This window comes from Bubalus bubalis, chromosome 14 (assembly GCF_019923935.1).
Source record: "Bubalus bubalis isolate 160015118507 breed Murrah chromosome 14, NDDB_SH_1, whole genome shotgun sequence".
NCBI lineage: Eukaryota > Metazoa > Chordata > Mammalia > Artiodactyla > Bovidae > Bubalus > Bubalus bubalis.
In genome coordinates, this window is record NC_059170.1 from 55,670,684 (window position 1) to 55,684,381 (window position 13,698).

At 44.8% G+C, this 13,698-nt stretch overlaps 1 protein-coding gene across 7 annotated transcripts in view; it reads left to right on the forward strand.

Moving 5' to 3' along the window:
- Positions 1-13,698, forward strand: part of BEND7 (BEN domain containing 7) — an 88,049-nt gene that overhangs the window by 62,159 nt on the left and 12,192 nt on the right. For all 7 annotated transcript variants that reach the window (XM_025264373.3, XM_025264372.3, XM_045162712.1 and 4 more), the window contains one exon: positions 11,366-11,485. In XM_025264373.3, coding sequence (XP_025120158.2) covers positions 11,366-11,485 — 120 coding nt within the window. Of the gene's footprint in view, positions 1-11,365; positions 11,486-13,698 lie in introns of those variants that run through there.

The following is a 13,698-nucleotide window of genomic DNA, read 5'->3' on the forward strand; positions in this document are numbered from 1 at the left end:
TTTTTCCCACTTTCATTCACACCAGAAAGTAATCATCTCCAAAAGGTAAAGTGTAATAATTTCCTCATGGGATTTAGATTTTAAATAAACTCCCAAATTGAATCCCAAGGCAAGCTAAATGTGCCATTTTCTGTCTTTACCATCTCAAGGCTTCTTGATAATGTCAGCATACTTATCCATCCCTGTGTTTTCTTAGCATCCATCATCACGGCACCTCGGTGGCTCAAAAAGACAGTACTGAAAGATTGAGAACTTCCTCTTGTCAGTCTCAACATAACTCCCAAATTTCCTTAAGCCGATCTCAATTAGAAGGGAGTTGTTCACCGTTAAGAAAGAAGAGGAAATAGAACCCCAGCTCTGAGGCATCAGCCCTGTCCTAACGCCCAGCATCTTCACTGCCATGCTCACTTGCAACATCAGCCACGGGCGGATGGAGGCAGGGATGGGGTGAGTGTGTTGCTCTGCTGACCTGATCCCCATGGGCGAGACCTCAGCACCCCTACTGCTCGCACAGCTCGTCATTCTTGTCCTTCCCATCTCAGCCATCTGCGAATTTAGGTGGTGGTGAGGGACAGAATGGTCCCTGAGCTTCCCAAATATGTCATCACTCATTCTGGTCCTGTGACTATTAACTGGCCAGCAAGTACACTCAGGACCTCATGGAATGACTTCAAAAGTTCACAAGCCAAGAATCCTAGCTTTAAAAACCAAGAGAAAAACTCAGCACTTTCCCCTCATTTGTTTCCATAAAGAACAGATACACAGAGAAGCGTCCTGGCAAGCAATGCTTAGCCACTCAGTGGACGTGTGATTTATGCCACTGCCCAACTATTTGAGCTGATGATTCCTGAGCCTTTAAATTTCGTTTCACCCGAGCCTCTTGGTTCCTGATCTCTGAAGTAAAGGAGTTATATTATTTCCAGGATGCCTTCCAAGCAGAATTTCATCTATGATCTTGAAACATTTCTCTTTGCCAAAAAAGGGGGTACATAGTGAAATACCATTAGGTCAAAGTTTGTTGTTAACCAGACCTTAATATTTAGCAGGTATAATTCATCCCCTTGAAACACACCCAGCACAGGAAGTGAACATGTTGCCACGTGCTGCACCACAAGCCACAGGAAAGTGTTACACTTCTCACTAGTTGTGTTACAGATGAGCCCTACTGAGGGGTTCCTCGTGTGTGTGTGTGTGTGTGTGTGTGCGTGCTCACTCTCAGTCATGTCCAACTCTTTAGGACCCCAAGGACTGTAGCCCACCAGGCTCCTTTGTCCATGGCATTTTCCAGGCAAGAATACTGGAGTGGGTGGCCATTTCCTCCTCCAGAGGATCTTCCTGACCCAGGATGGAAACCATGTTTCTGACATCTCCTGCATTGCAGGAGGGTTCTTTACTGCTGAGTGACCAGGGAAGCCCTTGAGGGCTTCCTTAGATAAAAGTAAATTAAAATTAAATTTGTTTAATGTAAGACACCATTACAGGCACTTCCTCTTAGACACAGACACCGCTGTAGTCAAAACCAGACAAGGGATCTAGTTCTTTTCCTCTAGACTCTTCTGTGGCCTCTGATCTTTGAGAATCGCTGTGATTCCCCAAGACTGTTCAAACCTCCAAGTCCTACCAGTTTGGAGACAATGAAAGGAGCATCGTAGACTTACTCCCAACTGCCATGTAAGGTCTTGAGACATTACCCTTTCCTGGGGGAAAAAAACAAAGTGTGACTTGGCTAATTTTTCAACTTGCTTCCAGTTCAGAAATTCTATGGTTCAGTGCTGCTAAGTTGCTTCAGCCGTGTCCAACTCTGCCACCCCATGGACTGTGGCCCATCAGGCTCCTCTGCCCATGGCATTCTCCAGGCAAGAATACCGGAGTGAGTTGCCATTCCTCCTCCAGGGGATCTTCTTGACCCAGGGATCGAACCCGTGTCTCTTGGCAGGCGGGTTCTTTACCACTCATGCCACCTTCAGTAAATTTGTCCAAATTCTCATAATTAAAAAATATGTCCAGAAGTCAGTTTTATGGCGATCCAAAGTCTTCTTCATTACAACCACCACCTAGAAGTTCACGCCCCGTGGAAGGCTCAGCACCAAGGACAAAGCATTCCATGGTCGTTGAGGCCAGCTATGACTCTCCTGGGCCAGCTGACTGCCCTGCAGGCTCCTATGTATGCAGTTCAGTATGATATTCTGATCTCATCAGTAAACACATTATTGTTTGCACGACTGCTTCACCTTAACTTTAACTTTCCTTCTAATCTGAAGACCTCATATTTAGGTGTATTTGTTGATACACTTAAGCTCAGTCTTGTTAAATCAAACCCAAAATGAACTCCAGGACTCAGTGTCTTTCAAGATTAATGACTATTTACTGAAGAATTCTTCCTTCAGTTCTTTTGAGTTAAGTCACAGACCTGAGAAAAAGAGTTTCTCTGATTTATTCTTCCACCAACCATGCACTTACGCTGCCTGTCATGTGCCAGCCACAAACAAGAGAGCTGTGATCTCTGCGCTTGTTGAGTTGATAGTTCAGACGATCACTAAATGGTTTGATTTAAAAACCACTGGTTAACCAACTCAGGGAGGCCCTTCCTGAGAAGGTCACACTTCAGCTGAGACCAGCAGGATGATGGATTCTCACCTTCACCTGTTGTTTCTAGCAGGCAGATCACCCAGACTTCTCCTGGGTCTCTTTTATTCCTATTTTGGCCGTGCTGCATAGCATGCAGGATCTTAGTTCCCCGACCAGGGATCGAACTCGTGTCCCCTGCGGTGGAAGCTCAAAGTCTTAATCACTGAACCACCAGAGAAGTCCCTGCTGGCTGTCTTTTACAGAAAACTGCTGATGCTCATTCCAAGAGAGAGTGTGTGTAAGGCATGATCTTGAGACCCGTCAGTGCTGGTATGTCCACAGCCTCATCCTAGGAGATGTTGTCTGATCTGTTCATAGACTGATCTACAAACAGTGTTTGTCTGAATTAGCAGTAAGTAGTCTTGAGGTCAGAAGTGGAAATAATACATTCCTCTTCATCTTGAGTGTGTTGGAGATATTTTCCAAGATTCCTTTTCTCTCCGTCTTAACACCGAGATCGAAAACAGATGTCTAGACTTACTTCCTACCCCAGCCTCTCTCTTTAATTTTTTAAGAATCACAATGTTCCTCCACCAGACTCTCTTACTCTTTCTCCTTCCTGTTCCAGAGTATCAGTGAAGTTGGTGTGAGTCTTCCCCGTTCATTTTTTCCATCTTTACTGCTCAAGTATGTATCCGTTCATCACATTTACTATTTTGCGAATTTGTGAGTGTACATGCATGGCCTCATGCTGTACTTTTTTGCAAATTTGTGTCCTTTTTTCTCAAGTTGATCCATATCAGTGCATCATAAATCTAGTTTATTCCTTTTAACCGCTCACCCCTGTATAAACAAAGCACTTTCGTTCCCGTCTTCTGTTAAGAGACAGTTATGTTGGTCCTCCTTGCTCTTGATTCTCTGCAGAAAGCGGTGCAGCAGGCAGTGGAGCTCAGTCTCAGGGTAGAGGTGTCGTCGCCACTAAGACTGGTCCAACAGCTCTCTCATGCCAACAGTATCGCTTAGACACCCCCCAGCAATGGATCCAAAATCCTGTTTCTCCTTCTTTTCACTGACATCTGGTGTTAACAAATTTGACTTTTGTCAGTCTGATGGGCCTCAAGTAGCACCTCAGGGGTGGGTTCCCTGATAAGTAGTGAGGTTGAGCATCATTTCATATTTATTACCATTTGGTTATCTGCCTGTGAACATCCATCCTTTTCCTGTGTTTCCCATCAGGTTGTTGGTTCCTTATTGACTTACATAAATTCTTTATTCTGTTTTCAGGTGTTAAAAATATTTTTTTCTTATTTTCCAACTTGTAGAAACTTCTGACCTTTATCATACCAGAGTTTAGAATAGCAGTCAGATGGGTTACTTTATGCCTAGTGCATTTCTTGTGCCCTTTTAAAGAAGTCCTCCCTGCCCTGATTATGTAATGATATATTTTTTTTTCCCAACAAAGTTTTCAAGTTTTCTCTTTCATATTCAAGTCTTTTATCCATCTGGAATTTACCTTTGCTATAAAATTTGAGGGAGGGATTGAATGTGTTTTTTTCCTATGGGTTGTCGCTTATTTAACACCATCCTTTTTTTCTTTTTTTAATGTGAATTGTGATCCAGCTCTGTCATAGACAAATCGCCGCTTTTCCGTGTCTACTTTTGGTCTTCTGTCTGCCTCTGAGCCAGTACTGCTCAGTCTCCATCAGTTTGGCATTGCTGCAATTCTTACTATCCCACAGGTCATGTCCGCTTTTCCCCCCTCCCCCTTCCTGTTCTTCCCTCCCTCCTTCTGTTTCTTCATCCTCAGGTACAGCCTTAGGCCATTCTTTGAATGCGGGTCTGTGTGGCTTGTCTTTCCGTCTTTGTTGTGCACATGTCTCATTTCATCCTTGCTGTACACCCAAGCTGCCTGAGGCTGTGTCCCGCCCCGTTCCCTACCAAGGCCACCTGGGGCCCCTTGATCTGGAGGGGGAGGCGTGATCCCACAGACCCGGGGAGGGGTCTCCCACCCATGGCTGCCATCCTTCTGTGTTGTGTGGGTGAAAAGCACCACCAGCGCTCACAGCTGTCACACGTAAGCATTACCCCAGTCAGCTATAGATTTATTCCTATGGAGAATTCAACCACTGTTCTTTTCCAGAATCTGTGTTCTCATTGTTGTTCAATCGCTAAGTCGTGTCCAACTCTTTGCAACCCTATGGACTGCAGCACGCCAGACTTCCCTTTCCTTCACTATTTCCCAGAGCTTGCTGCTGAAACTCATGTCCATTGATTCAGTGATACCATCCAACCATGTCATCCTCTATCACCCTCTTCTGCCCTCAATCTTTCCAAGCATTAGGATCTTTTCCAGTGAATCAGCTCTTCACATCAGATGGCCAAAGTACTGGAGCTTCAGTTTTAACGTCAGTCCTTCCAATGAATATTCAGGATTGTTTTCCTTTAGGATTGACTGGTTTGATCTCCTTGCTGTCCAAGAGACTCTCAAGAGTCTTCTCCAGCTCCACATTTTGAAAGCATCAATTCTTCGGTGCTCAGCCTTCTTTATGGTCCAATTCTCACATTCATACATGACTACCAGAAAAACCATAGCTTTGACTAGATGGACCTTTGTCAGCAAAGAGATGTTTCTGCTTTTTAATACATTGTCTAGGTTTGTCACAGCTTTTCTTCGAAGGAACAAGCGTCTTTTAATTTCATGACTGCCTTAAAAATTAAATAACTTATATGGAAAATAATCCCTATTAGCTGTGCCACCTTGCGCCAGTTATTTAACCTGCCCGAACTTTCAGCTTGTCATCACAAAAGAAATAGGATCATAATACCTGTGCCACCAGGCTCCTGCCAAGCTTAAATGAGATAGACCGTGCTCAGCACATGGGGAGTTTCAAATTATAGCTTGGAAAGAGGCAAAGGAAAGAGGGAATGGTTGGTTGTGGGCTGGGGTGCTGGCTGTCTTATACTCACTTAGGTGGGTGGATGTGGGCGCAAGCAGCCTGCAGGGAAACCTAGTCGGCTTGTCCACCTCTCCTCTGGGGCTGGTCCCAAGCTTCCTCCCCACTTTGCACATCCCCAGGACCCTGCTGCGGACAGTTGTCTTTCTCACCCTTAGTCCCCAGCCCCTCACGAGGTCCAGGAGTTTGGCAGATCTAAGGAGGACTCCACTTTCAGTTCTGTTTGATGTAAACCTTGATTTCTGCTCGTTTTTCTGATCAGAAGTTTACACCAAGTCTGCCAATGAGAAGTAGGCTCTCAGGGCTGCCTGGAGTTATTCATGGTGAATTTCATGGTGAAATGAAAGCTCCCCAAGCCTTCCCCTGCTTCTTACATTGTCTGTGTAATGCAGGGACTTTCTTTCAACATCTGTACAGTGCCCTGCTTTTCCCAGTGCAGAGAGCCAGAAAATCCCACATGGAGAGCCTTCTAGAACAAGGGTCCCCAACCTCTGGGATCTAATGCCTGATGATCTGAGCTGATGTAATAATAGAAAGAACATGCCCCAAAATGTAAAGTACTTGAATCATCCCAAAGCCATCCCCCCACCCCCCACTGGGTCCATGGAAAAATTGTCTTCCAAGAAACTGGTCCCTGGTGCCAAAAAGGTTGGGGACCACTGCTCTAGAAACTATCACATGGACAGACAGCTGTTTGAGGAACATGGCCGATCCGACCTGTTCTCCTGCCACATCCAGACATGTGCCGCACCACTGTGTTCACTGATGATGACATCAGATCCCGGGTTCCCAGGGAAGGATCCGCTCAGCTACCACTAGCTTATTGATTATTGATGCCCAGTTAAAGGGCAGGGTTTGAATGCAGGCATCTGAGAAAAGTCCTTATTTGTGTACAGATCAAACTGCACCTTTGTCAGTTTTTTCCCCGGTGACTTCACGTATCTTTGTGCCTTGGGACCTCAGATGATGTTAAGCAGAGTAGATGCTTCCACAGTTGTATTCAGTTTAATGGTTGGCCTTAATCCACTTGTTCAGATGATTTGGACTTATGTAAAATCATCCCTCGCTTCCCCTTAATATATTAAACTAGGAGAGAAGGGAAATTTCTTTTCAGGACCTATCGCATTCTAAGGATAAATGCAAATTGTTCTCCTCTGATTTTTAATGACCCACTATTAACATAGTAGGAGGCCCAACGCATTACTGCAATACCTCTTTTCACATCATTACTCCTAATGAAACTGTTAGCAGGGTAATAGCTTGACCTTTAGCTATGGATTCAGATAGCAAAAATATGTCCTGCTTACCCAATACCTATCCACATAGCATATGGAATGTTTTCAGATCAATCCAACCACAAACCTTTGGCCCCTCTCTCAGGCCTCATCTACCCATATCACAAGGAATAGGATTTTGTCCTCTGTAGGTAGATTCTAGTTAAAAGTTTCTTTTAAGTTTGGGTGTAAACCAGAAACGAGAATGTCAGTAATATGCTCAGTGGAAATAATTGTTTGTAGATGTATTTTTTTTTCCTGAAAGCCTAATGCTTTGCCTTCAAAGGTCTCAGATGCAGACCCAGGAGGCAGAGAGTTCCCTGGTCTCTTGTGATTGAAAGCAGATAAGCTTTTGCTGAAAGGAGAAAAAAATAGCCAGCAGTTGTTGCCTTTTGAACACGCAGCAGAATACTTGAGCTCAGGATGAGATTAGAAAGATCCCCTTGGATGCCGCCCACACGTTAGGGGACCTTCCCTCTACTCCTGAACATGCGTCTGCTGGGAATCACTTCGATGTCGGCATAATCCAAATCTATTTGGTTTATTTCAAATCTTTACTTCCTAATCTGGGCTAATTTGGATGCATGCATTTCCCAGTCTAGGAAGAGAGGGGTTGCTATGGAAATTAATTACATAAATAATATTACGAGGAAGGAGGGAGATGTTTATCTGTAATATGGTACACTCAATCATTTTGTGGTACAATTTTCTTAGAAACTAATAGGGTGCCAAATACAGGTACTTTTTTCTAGTCATTCAAACAGAACTTCATTTCTGCAACTCTGATTAAGAAGTGTCACAATAAGAAATGTCACTGTGGGTATTTGACTATAATAAAATCTTGTTACTTTAAATATATGCATTAAAACTTTCTATTAATTCAGATAGGCCTTGGTCCTCCAATTGGCCTAAATGTCTGGGCTGTTGTATTTACTTCTGTCAGAAACAAAGCAGAAAGTACATTTGTTTATTCTTCAGACGTTTATGGGGCTCTTAGTTGGGGGCACTGCAGTAGGTGCTTTTAGGGAGACAAGACGCAGGCCCCTGAAGTTGTCTACAATCTGGTAGAGGAGACTCACAGGCAGCCCCACCCCCAGGACGTTGTCCCCTCTGCCTCTCTCCCAGGTGGAGGCTGCTTACTTGCATGGCCCATGTGCCCTTTGATGGGCAGCCTGTCGATGTTTTCCCTGGACCGTAATTCTGCCTCCTCCTCCTCTCAGTTGGGAGTTAGGATACAGCCTTTCCATCAGCACCACTCCGCATTGTCCTCTCTCCCCCAGGTCCTGCTGGCATCTGGGAAAACCTCACCATCCACGTGACTGTCTAGAGCTAGAGTGTCCCGACCTCATCCACACTGGCTCTCAGCCTCCGCTTCAGCCCTACACCACTGACCACATGTCCTGCTGCCCTTTCTCCCTGGCACTTCCTTGCCAACCCCACTGAGATTTCCATTCCCTGGTCTCTTAGATCATCCCAAGTCTGAGCCATTTTCTGGCTTCACTTGCTTCCTAGATTTGGGTGGAAAGGAAAATGGCTAAAGGAAGCAGTAATTAATTCTGGGGAGGGGAACAGGCATCTTCACCAACATCTTCAATGCTGTCCTTTATATTCTGTCTTTGCCAAAACCAGCCAGCAAATGCCTAACCCTAGACCAGCCCTCCCATCGCTATCTCCACTCCAGACAAGGAGTTGCCAGGTGCCCTGGAGAAAACTCCTGCCCTGCGGTTGCCACCACAAGCACGCAGCCCTCCTGCTCAGCACCCTGCATCCTCACTGCCTTACAATCCCAGATGTCCCTGCACTCTCCAGGTTCAGTGAGGCATCAGGGGCAGTGATGACCACCTCTGGCCACTTCTAAGTCCACCCTTGTCTTCCCCTTCTCTGGGTTCAGAGGAGGAAGTTTTCCTCCTGATTCTGGTCGAGGGTCACCCCTCTCTCTCCAGGATCCCAACCTCCAGTTCCTCTGGTGTATGGTTCCTCTGATTGTTCCCTCCTTCTCTCTGGATCCTACCCCCTCCAACTGTGCTGCCTGCCTTCCCCTGCCCCAGCCTTCCTCCTCCTCTTCTTCCCTGCTTCCACAAACCTGGTGTTTGGAGAGTGCTGTCTCTGGTCACCCTCCCCACATCCTTGCTGGCTGCCAGGGACCCTCTCCACACCTCCTTCCTGGCTCTTCTGCAGCGGGGACTGTGGGTCTCTCCCACAGTCTTTAGTGTATTCACACACTCCCACCTGCACCAGACCATGCTTCCCAGCTGCTTCCCGACTCTGTGCCTTAGCCTCCCTCAGTCCCCAGGGGTTCTTGCTGTTCTGTGCTTGCCCAGCGCTCTGTTGAAACCTCCCTGCCCACTGTGTTTTCTCTTGTCATTTTAACAGCCACACACATTTGTGCCCCTGAAGTCTACGTCTTCGGCAGAGACCCCTTCCCTGAACTATAGGCATCTGTGTTGAAACAGCTGCCAGCTGTCCCCCGTGGGGGCTCCACAGATGCCCCAAACTCAGAGTGTCCCAAACCATGCCTAATGCATCTGGCCCATCCCCTTACAATCCCTCCTCCTGGATTTACAAGTCATGTGAGTCTCCAGAAACGCCAGTTCTCCATCTGTTCCATCATCCCTTCTGTCTTCACTAGCACCACCCCGACTCTATGACTATGCACATTCCTCAAAGGCATCCGTGCTCCCCCCAACACATAGCTACCCGCCCAGGCCACCCTGCATCTCTTCCTGCACAACTGGATTGTTGATGTTTATACACTCCCCCCCCCACCCTACCCCACCCCCGCATCCACGGACTTTGCACCTGCAGGTTCAACCAGCTGCCAATCGAAATATTTGGGGGGAAATTCCAGAAAGTTCCAAACAAAACAAACTTGCCAAGTGCAGGCATCTATTTACATAGCATTTGCATTGTATTAGGTATTCTAAATCATCCCTGAGATGATTTAAAGTATATGGGAAGGTATGCATGGGTGGTATGCATATAATACACATTGTACATATGGGACTTAAGCATCCATGGATTTTGGCACCCATGGGGGTCCTGAAACCCATCCCCCACAGATTCCAGACTGTTTATGACTTTTCCCCCTTCTTTCACATTACTGTTTACTTAGGATAAGTTTATAGACATAGGATTACCAATCCAGAGGAATAACAGTTTTATATCCCTCATCATATACAGCCATCTTATTTCCCAAAAGGGTTCTGCCAGTTTATGCCAACAGTCAAACTTGCGTGTGCCAGGTCCACACAATTTTATCAATATTAGTATTATCTTAATCGCTTATCTCATTTAGTAGGTATAAAGTATGTTTTGCAACTTAGGGGCTTACATGTTACTTGAAATGTTTTCCATATTGTTTTTTGCTAAGTCTACTTTGTCCATTTATCCATGGAGGCTTGAAGTTACACTTTTATTTGGGACGAGCTCTTCCTTTGGTGGTGGATTTAGTGCCACTAGCTGTGCTCATTCAAATGAAAATTTTATTTTTTATTCAATAGAAATTGTTTACAGTTAGTTGAATCTGACATTTTCCTCTGTCCTTTCTTTTTAAAAGAAACCTTTGAAACATTAAAACGATCACTATTTTAAACATCAAAGAGGCAGCGTGGCAGGCCTTGGCCTCGAGGGGAGCAGGTTGAAAAGTGCTCGGGAGCTCAGTGCGAAGCGGAAGTGCCAGGCCTAGCGCCGCTAGTGCGAAGCGGAAGTGCCCGCCGGAGCTCCGCGTGGACCGCTGCACGCTGTGCGGCTTTGCTTAGATAATTGTCCTGCTCCCTTGTGTCCTGGCACACAACTCCCAGAGCTTCCTTTGTGCTTCTAGGGAGCTCTTCTCTAGGAGCTGCTAGCTCGGGATGCAAGAAGTTGACTCAAAGTAGGATTGGAGCTTTCACTAAGACCCAACTGCATTGATCCAGTGAGCGCTGATGCAGTTAGCTGGAATCACCATGAGAACATCATCTCTCTGTGTAATTTTCCATTTGATTTTTTTAAAGATTTTTTTTTTTTTAATGTGGACCGTTTCTAAAGTCTTTATTGAATCTGTTACAATATTGCTTCTGTTTTGTGTTTTGGTTTTTTGGTCTCGAGGCGTGTGAGGTCTTAGCTCCCTGACCAGGGATCGAACCCACACTTCCTGCATTGGAAGTCTTAACCACTGAACCGCCAAGGAAGTCCCCTCCATTTGATTTTGAGTTAACAACAGAAAAGTGAAATACATTAATACACTTGCAGAATTCTGTCAGGGGGCCAATGGACCCCCTAGGAAGCATTTTCTCTGCCCATAAGACACATTCACATGGACATGGAGCAATCAGAAAAAGCAGTTTCAGAACTACTAGCATTGATAGCCAGTTTCATTTGGAAGCACAGGATATGGTGTGCAGGATGGGCCCTGCCAAGCTCCATCTTCACCAAAAGAATGTCATATGGATTTGGAGAATAGCCACTGCAGAACTGACATCTTTTAGAAATACACTCTTTTTTGTCCCCCACTTCTTGGGGTTATGTTCCTATTTCAAATATGCATTCTCTTTTTTCAAATGTTTAACAATATTTCACATTTTCTTTCAGTCTTCACAGAAAAATATTGCACTGCTAATCACGTGGATAAACTTCCTGGCCCAAGAGACTGGGTTCAGATTCTGCAGGATCAAATCAAACTGGCGAGAAGAAGGTTAAAAAGAGGCTCAGGTATGAATAAGCTGCAAGAAAATAATTGCAGAAGCCCTCAACTGAATTCTTAGATGTTGCAAAATACAGTTCTTTACTCTCGGATACTTCATTGTCTTTTGTCTTTTGAAGGAGAAGCTTTATATAATGTGCCTTGGTTTTGTGTTTTAAAATCTTATTCAAATGATTTTGAAATTCACCCTAAGATTAAACAGTGAAAATTACTTCAGGCCATTTAAATAGCACAAATGAAAAAGATTGCTAATCTCATTGGTAGTTTTATGTTTGAAACAAGGTCTCTCTTTTGTGATCTGCTTCTGTTACCTATTGGTTTTTTATTTGGATCTGCATGAGTTTATAAAAAGTACTAGTTGCTTAAGGTTAAAAAAATGAAATAACAATAATCATCCTACCAGAAATACCATGTGAAGTATTAAGAGCTTTTTAAGTAAAATATTAACTTACCTTTTTTTTTTTCAATCTGGGCTTGGCAATTCTGGGATAATTCTTCCAGGAAAAGTGAATACCGGTTGCATTTGCCCACTATCTGAATTCGCAGTCTCCCCAAAGTAGCAATGGGACAGTTTACCAATGAAGAACCCCTTTGGAGTCAGTTTTCTGCCATTATATGGTTATTATTAAAAAAAAAAAAATTCCTAATCAAACCTCAGGACCCCTGGCCTTCTAAGAGCCTTCCATGCTTCTGTGGCTGTGATGTGAGAGTTTGGCAGACAGATTTTATTTATTTTTTTTGAAATATAGCTGATTTGCAATGTTGTGCCAATCTCTGCTGTTCAGAGTGACTCAGCTCTAACTCATACAGACATTGTTTTCTTGTATTCTTTTCCATTATTGTTTACCTCAGGATATTGAATATAGTTTCTGGTGCTGTACAGTAGGACCTTGTTGTGTATCCATTCTAAACATGATAATTTGCATCTACCAACCCCAAACTCCCAGTCCATCCCTCCCCCTCCCCCTTTCACTCTGGCAACCAGAAGCTTGTTCGCTAAGTCTGTTTCTGTCTCGTGGGTGGGCTCGTTTGTGCCATATTTTCGATTCCACAAATGAGTGACATCATGTGGCATCTCTCCCTCTGACTTACTTCACTTGGTATGATCATCTCTAGTTGCATTCATGTTGCTGCAAATGGCATTATTTCATTTTTTATGGCTGAATAATATTCCATTGCATATATGTACCATATCTTTTCCCATCACCTGGGGAGACAGATTTTAGATGCTAGAATGTCACACTTTGGGATTTAACAGAGGTCTGGAGGTTCTCTGAGAACAGCAGTACAAACTCAGGAGACTATCTGTAACACAGCCTCTTGGAATTCTCACCATGAGTAGAAGTAACAGTGACCAAGCCTGCTGAGGAGCCCAGTTACCAGCCCCTGGAAGGAAAGCTCTGGGCTCAGGCTCAGAGTGCCCTTGACAGGACACAGAGCACTGAGGGACCACGTGGTTTTTCAGTGTGAAAAACCTTACAGTCGGGCTTCGCTGGTGGCACAGTGAATAAGAATCCACCTGCCAATGGAGGGGACACGAGTTCAATCCCTGGTCTGGGAAGATTCCACATGCCACAGAGCAGCTAAGCCTGCGCACCACAACTACTGAAGTCCTTACACCTAGAGCCTGTGCTCTGCAACAAGAAACCAGCACAATGAGAAGCCCTCGCACCGAAACAAAGAATAGCCCCTGCTGTCCACAACTAGAGAAAGCCCATTAGCAGCATAGCACAGCCAAAAATAAATAATAAATAAATTAAAAAAAAAAAAACAAAAAACCCTTACAGGTCTATAAAAGTAGCCAGCAGGACTCAACTCCTGGATGAGTTTTCTATTAAAAATCTTCCCTTCCTCCTTCTTTACCCTTCTGGCTTCTTTTTACACTTAACTGATTCTCCTTTTAAAAAGAGCAGTGGACTACTAATTTAACTGGTAAACAAATGGATTATCACTTTAGGTAACACGTCACAGAGAAGTCAGTAGATCCATTTCCCAGGAGGCATGTCTGCTCTTCACCAGCTCTGGCCCTCAGACAAGTCACTAGGTCCTTGTCATCCTTGGGTCTCCATCACTAAGGAGACAAGTACAGCCAGTTTCAGCGCTGTCCTAAGGCTCCTGACGTGTGCTGTACAGGAATGTCTATCAGCGAAGTTAGCGTACCTCTCAGAAGAGGTCTGTCTTTGGGCGCCGCCGTGCTTGGCAGTGTGCAGCCACAGTTGCG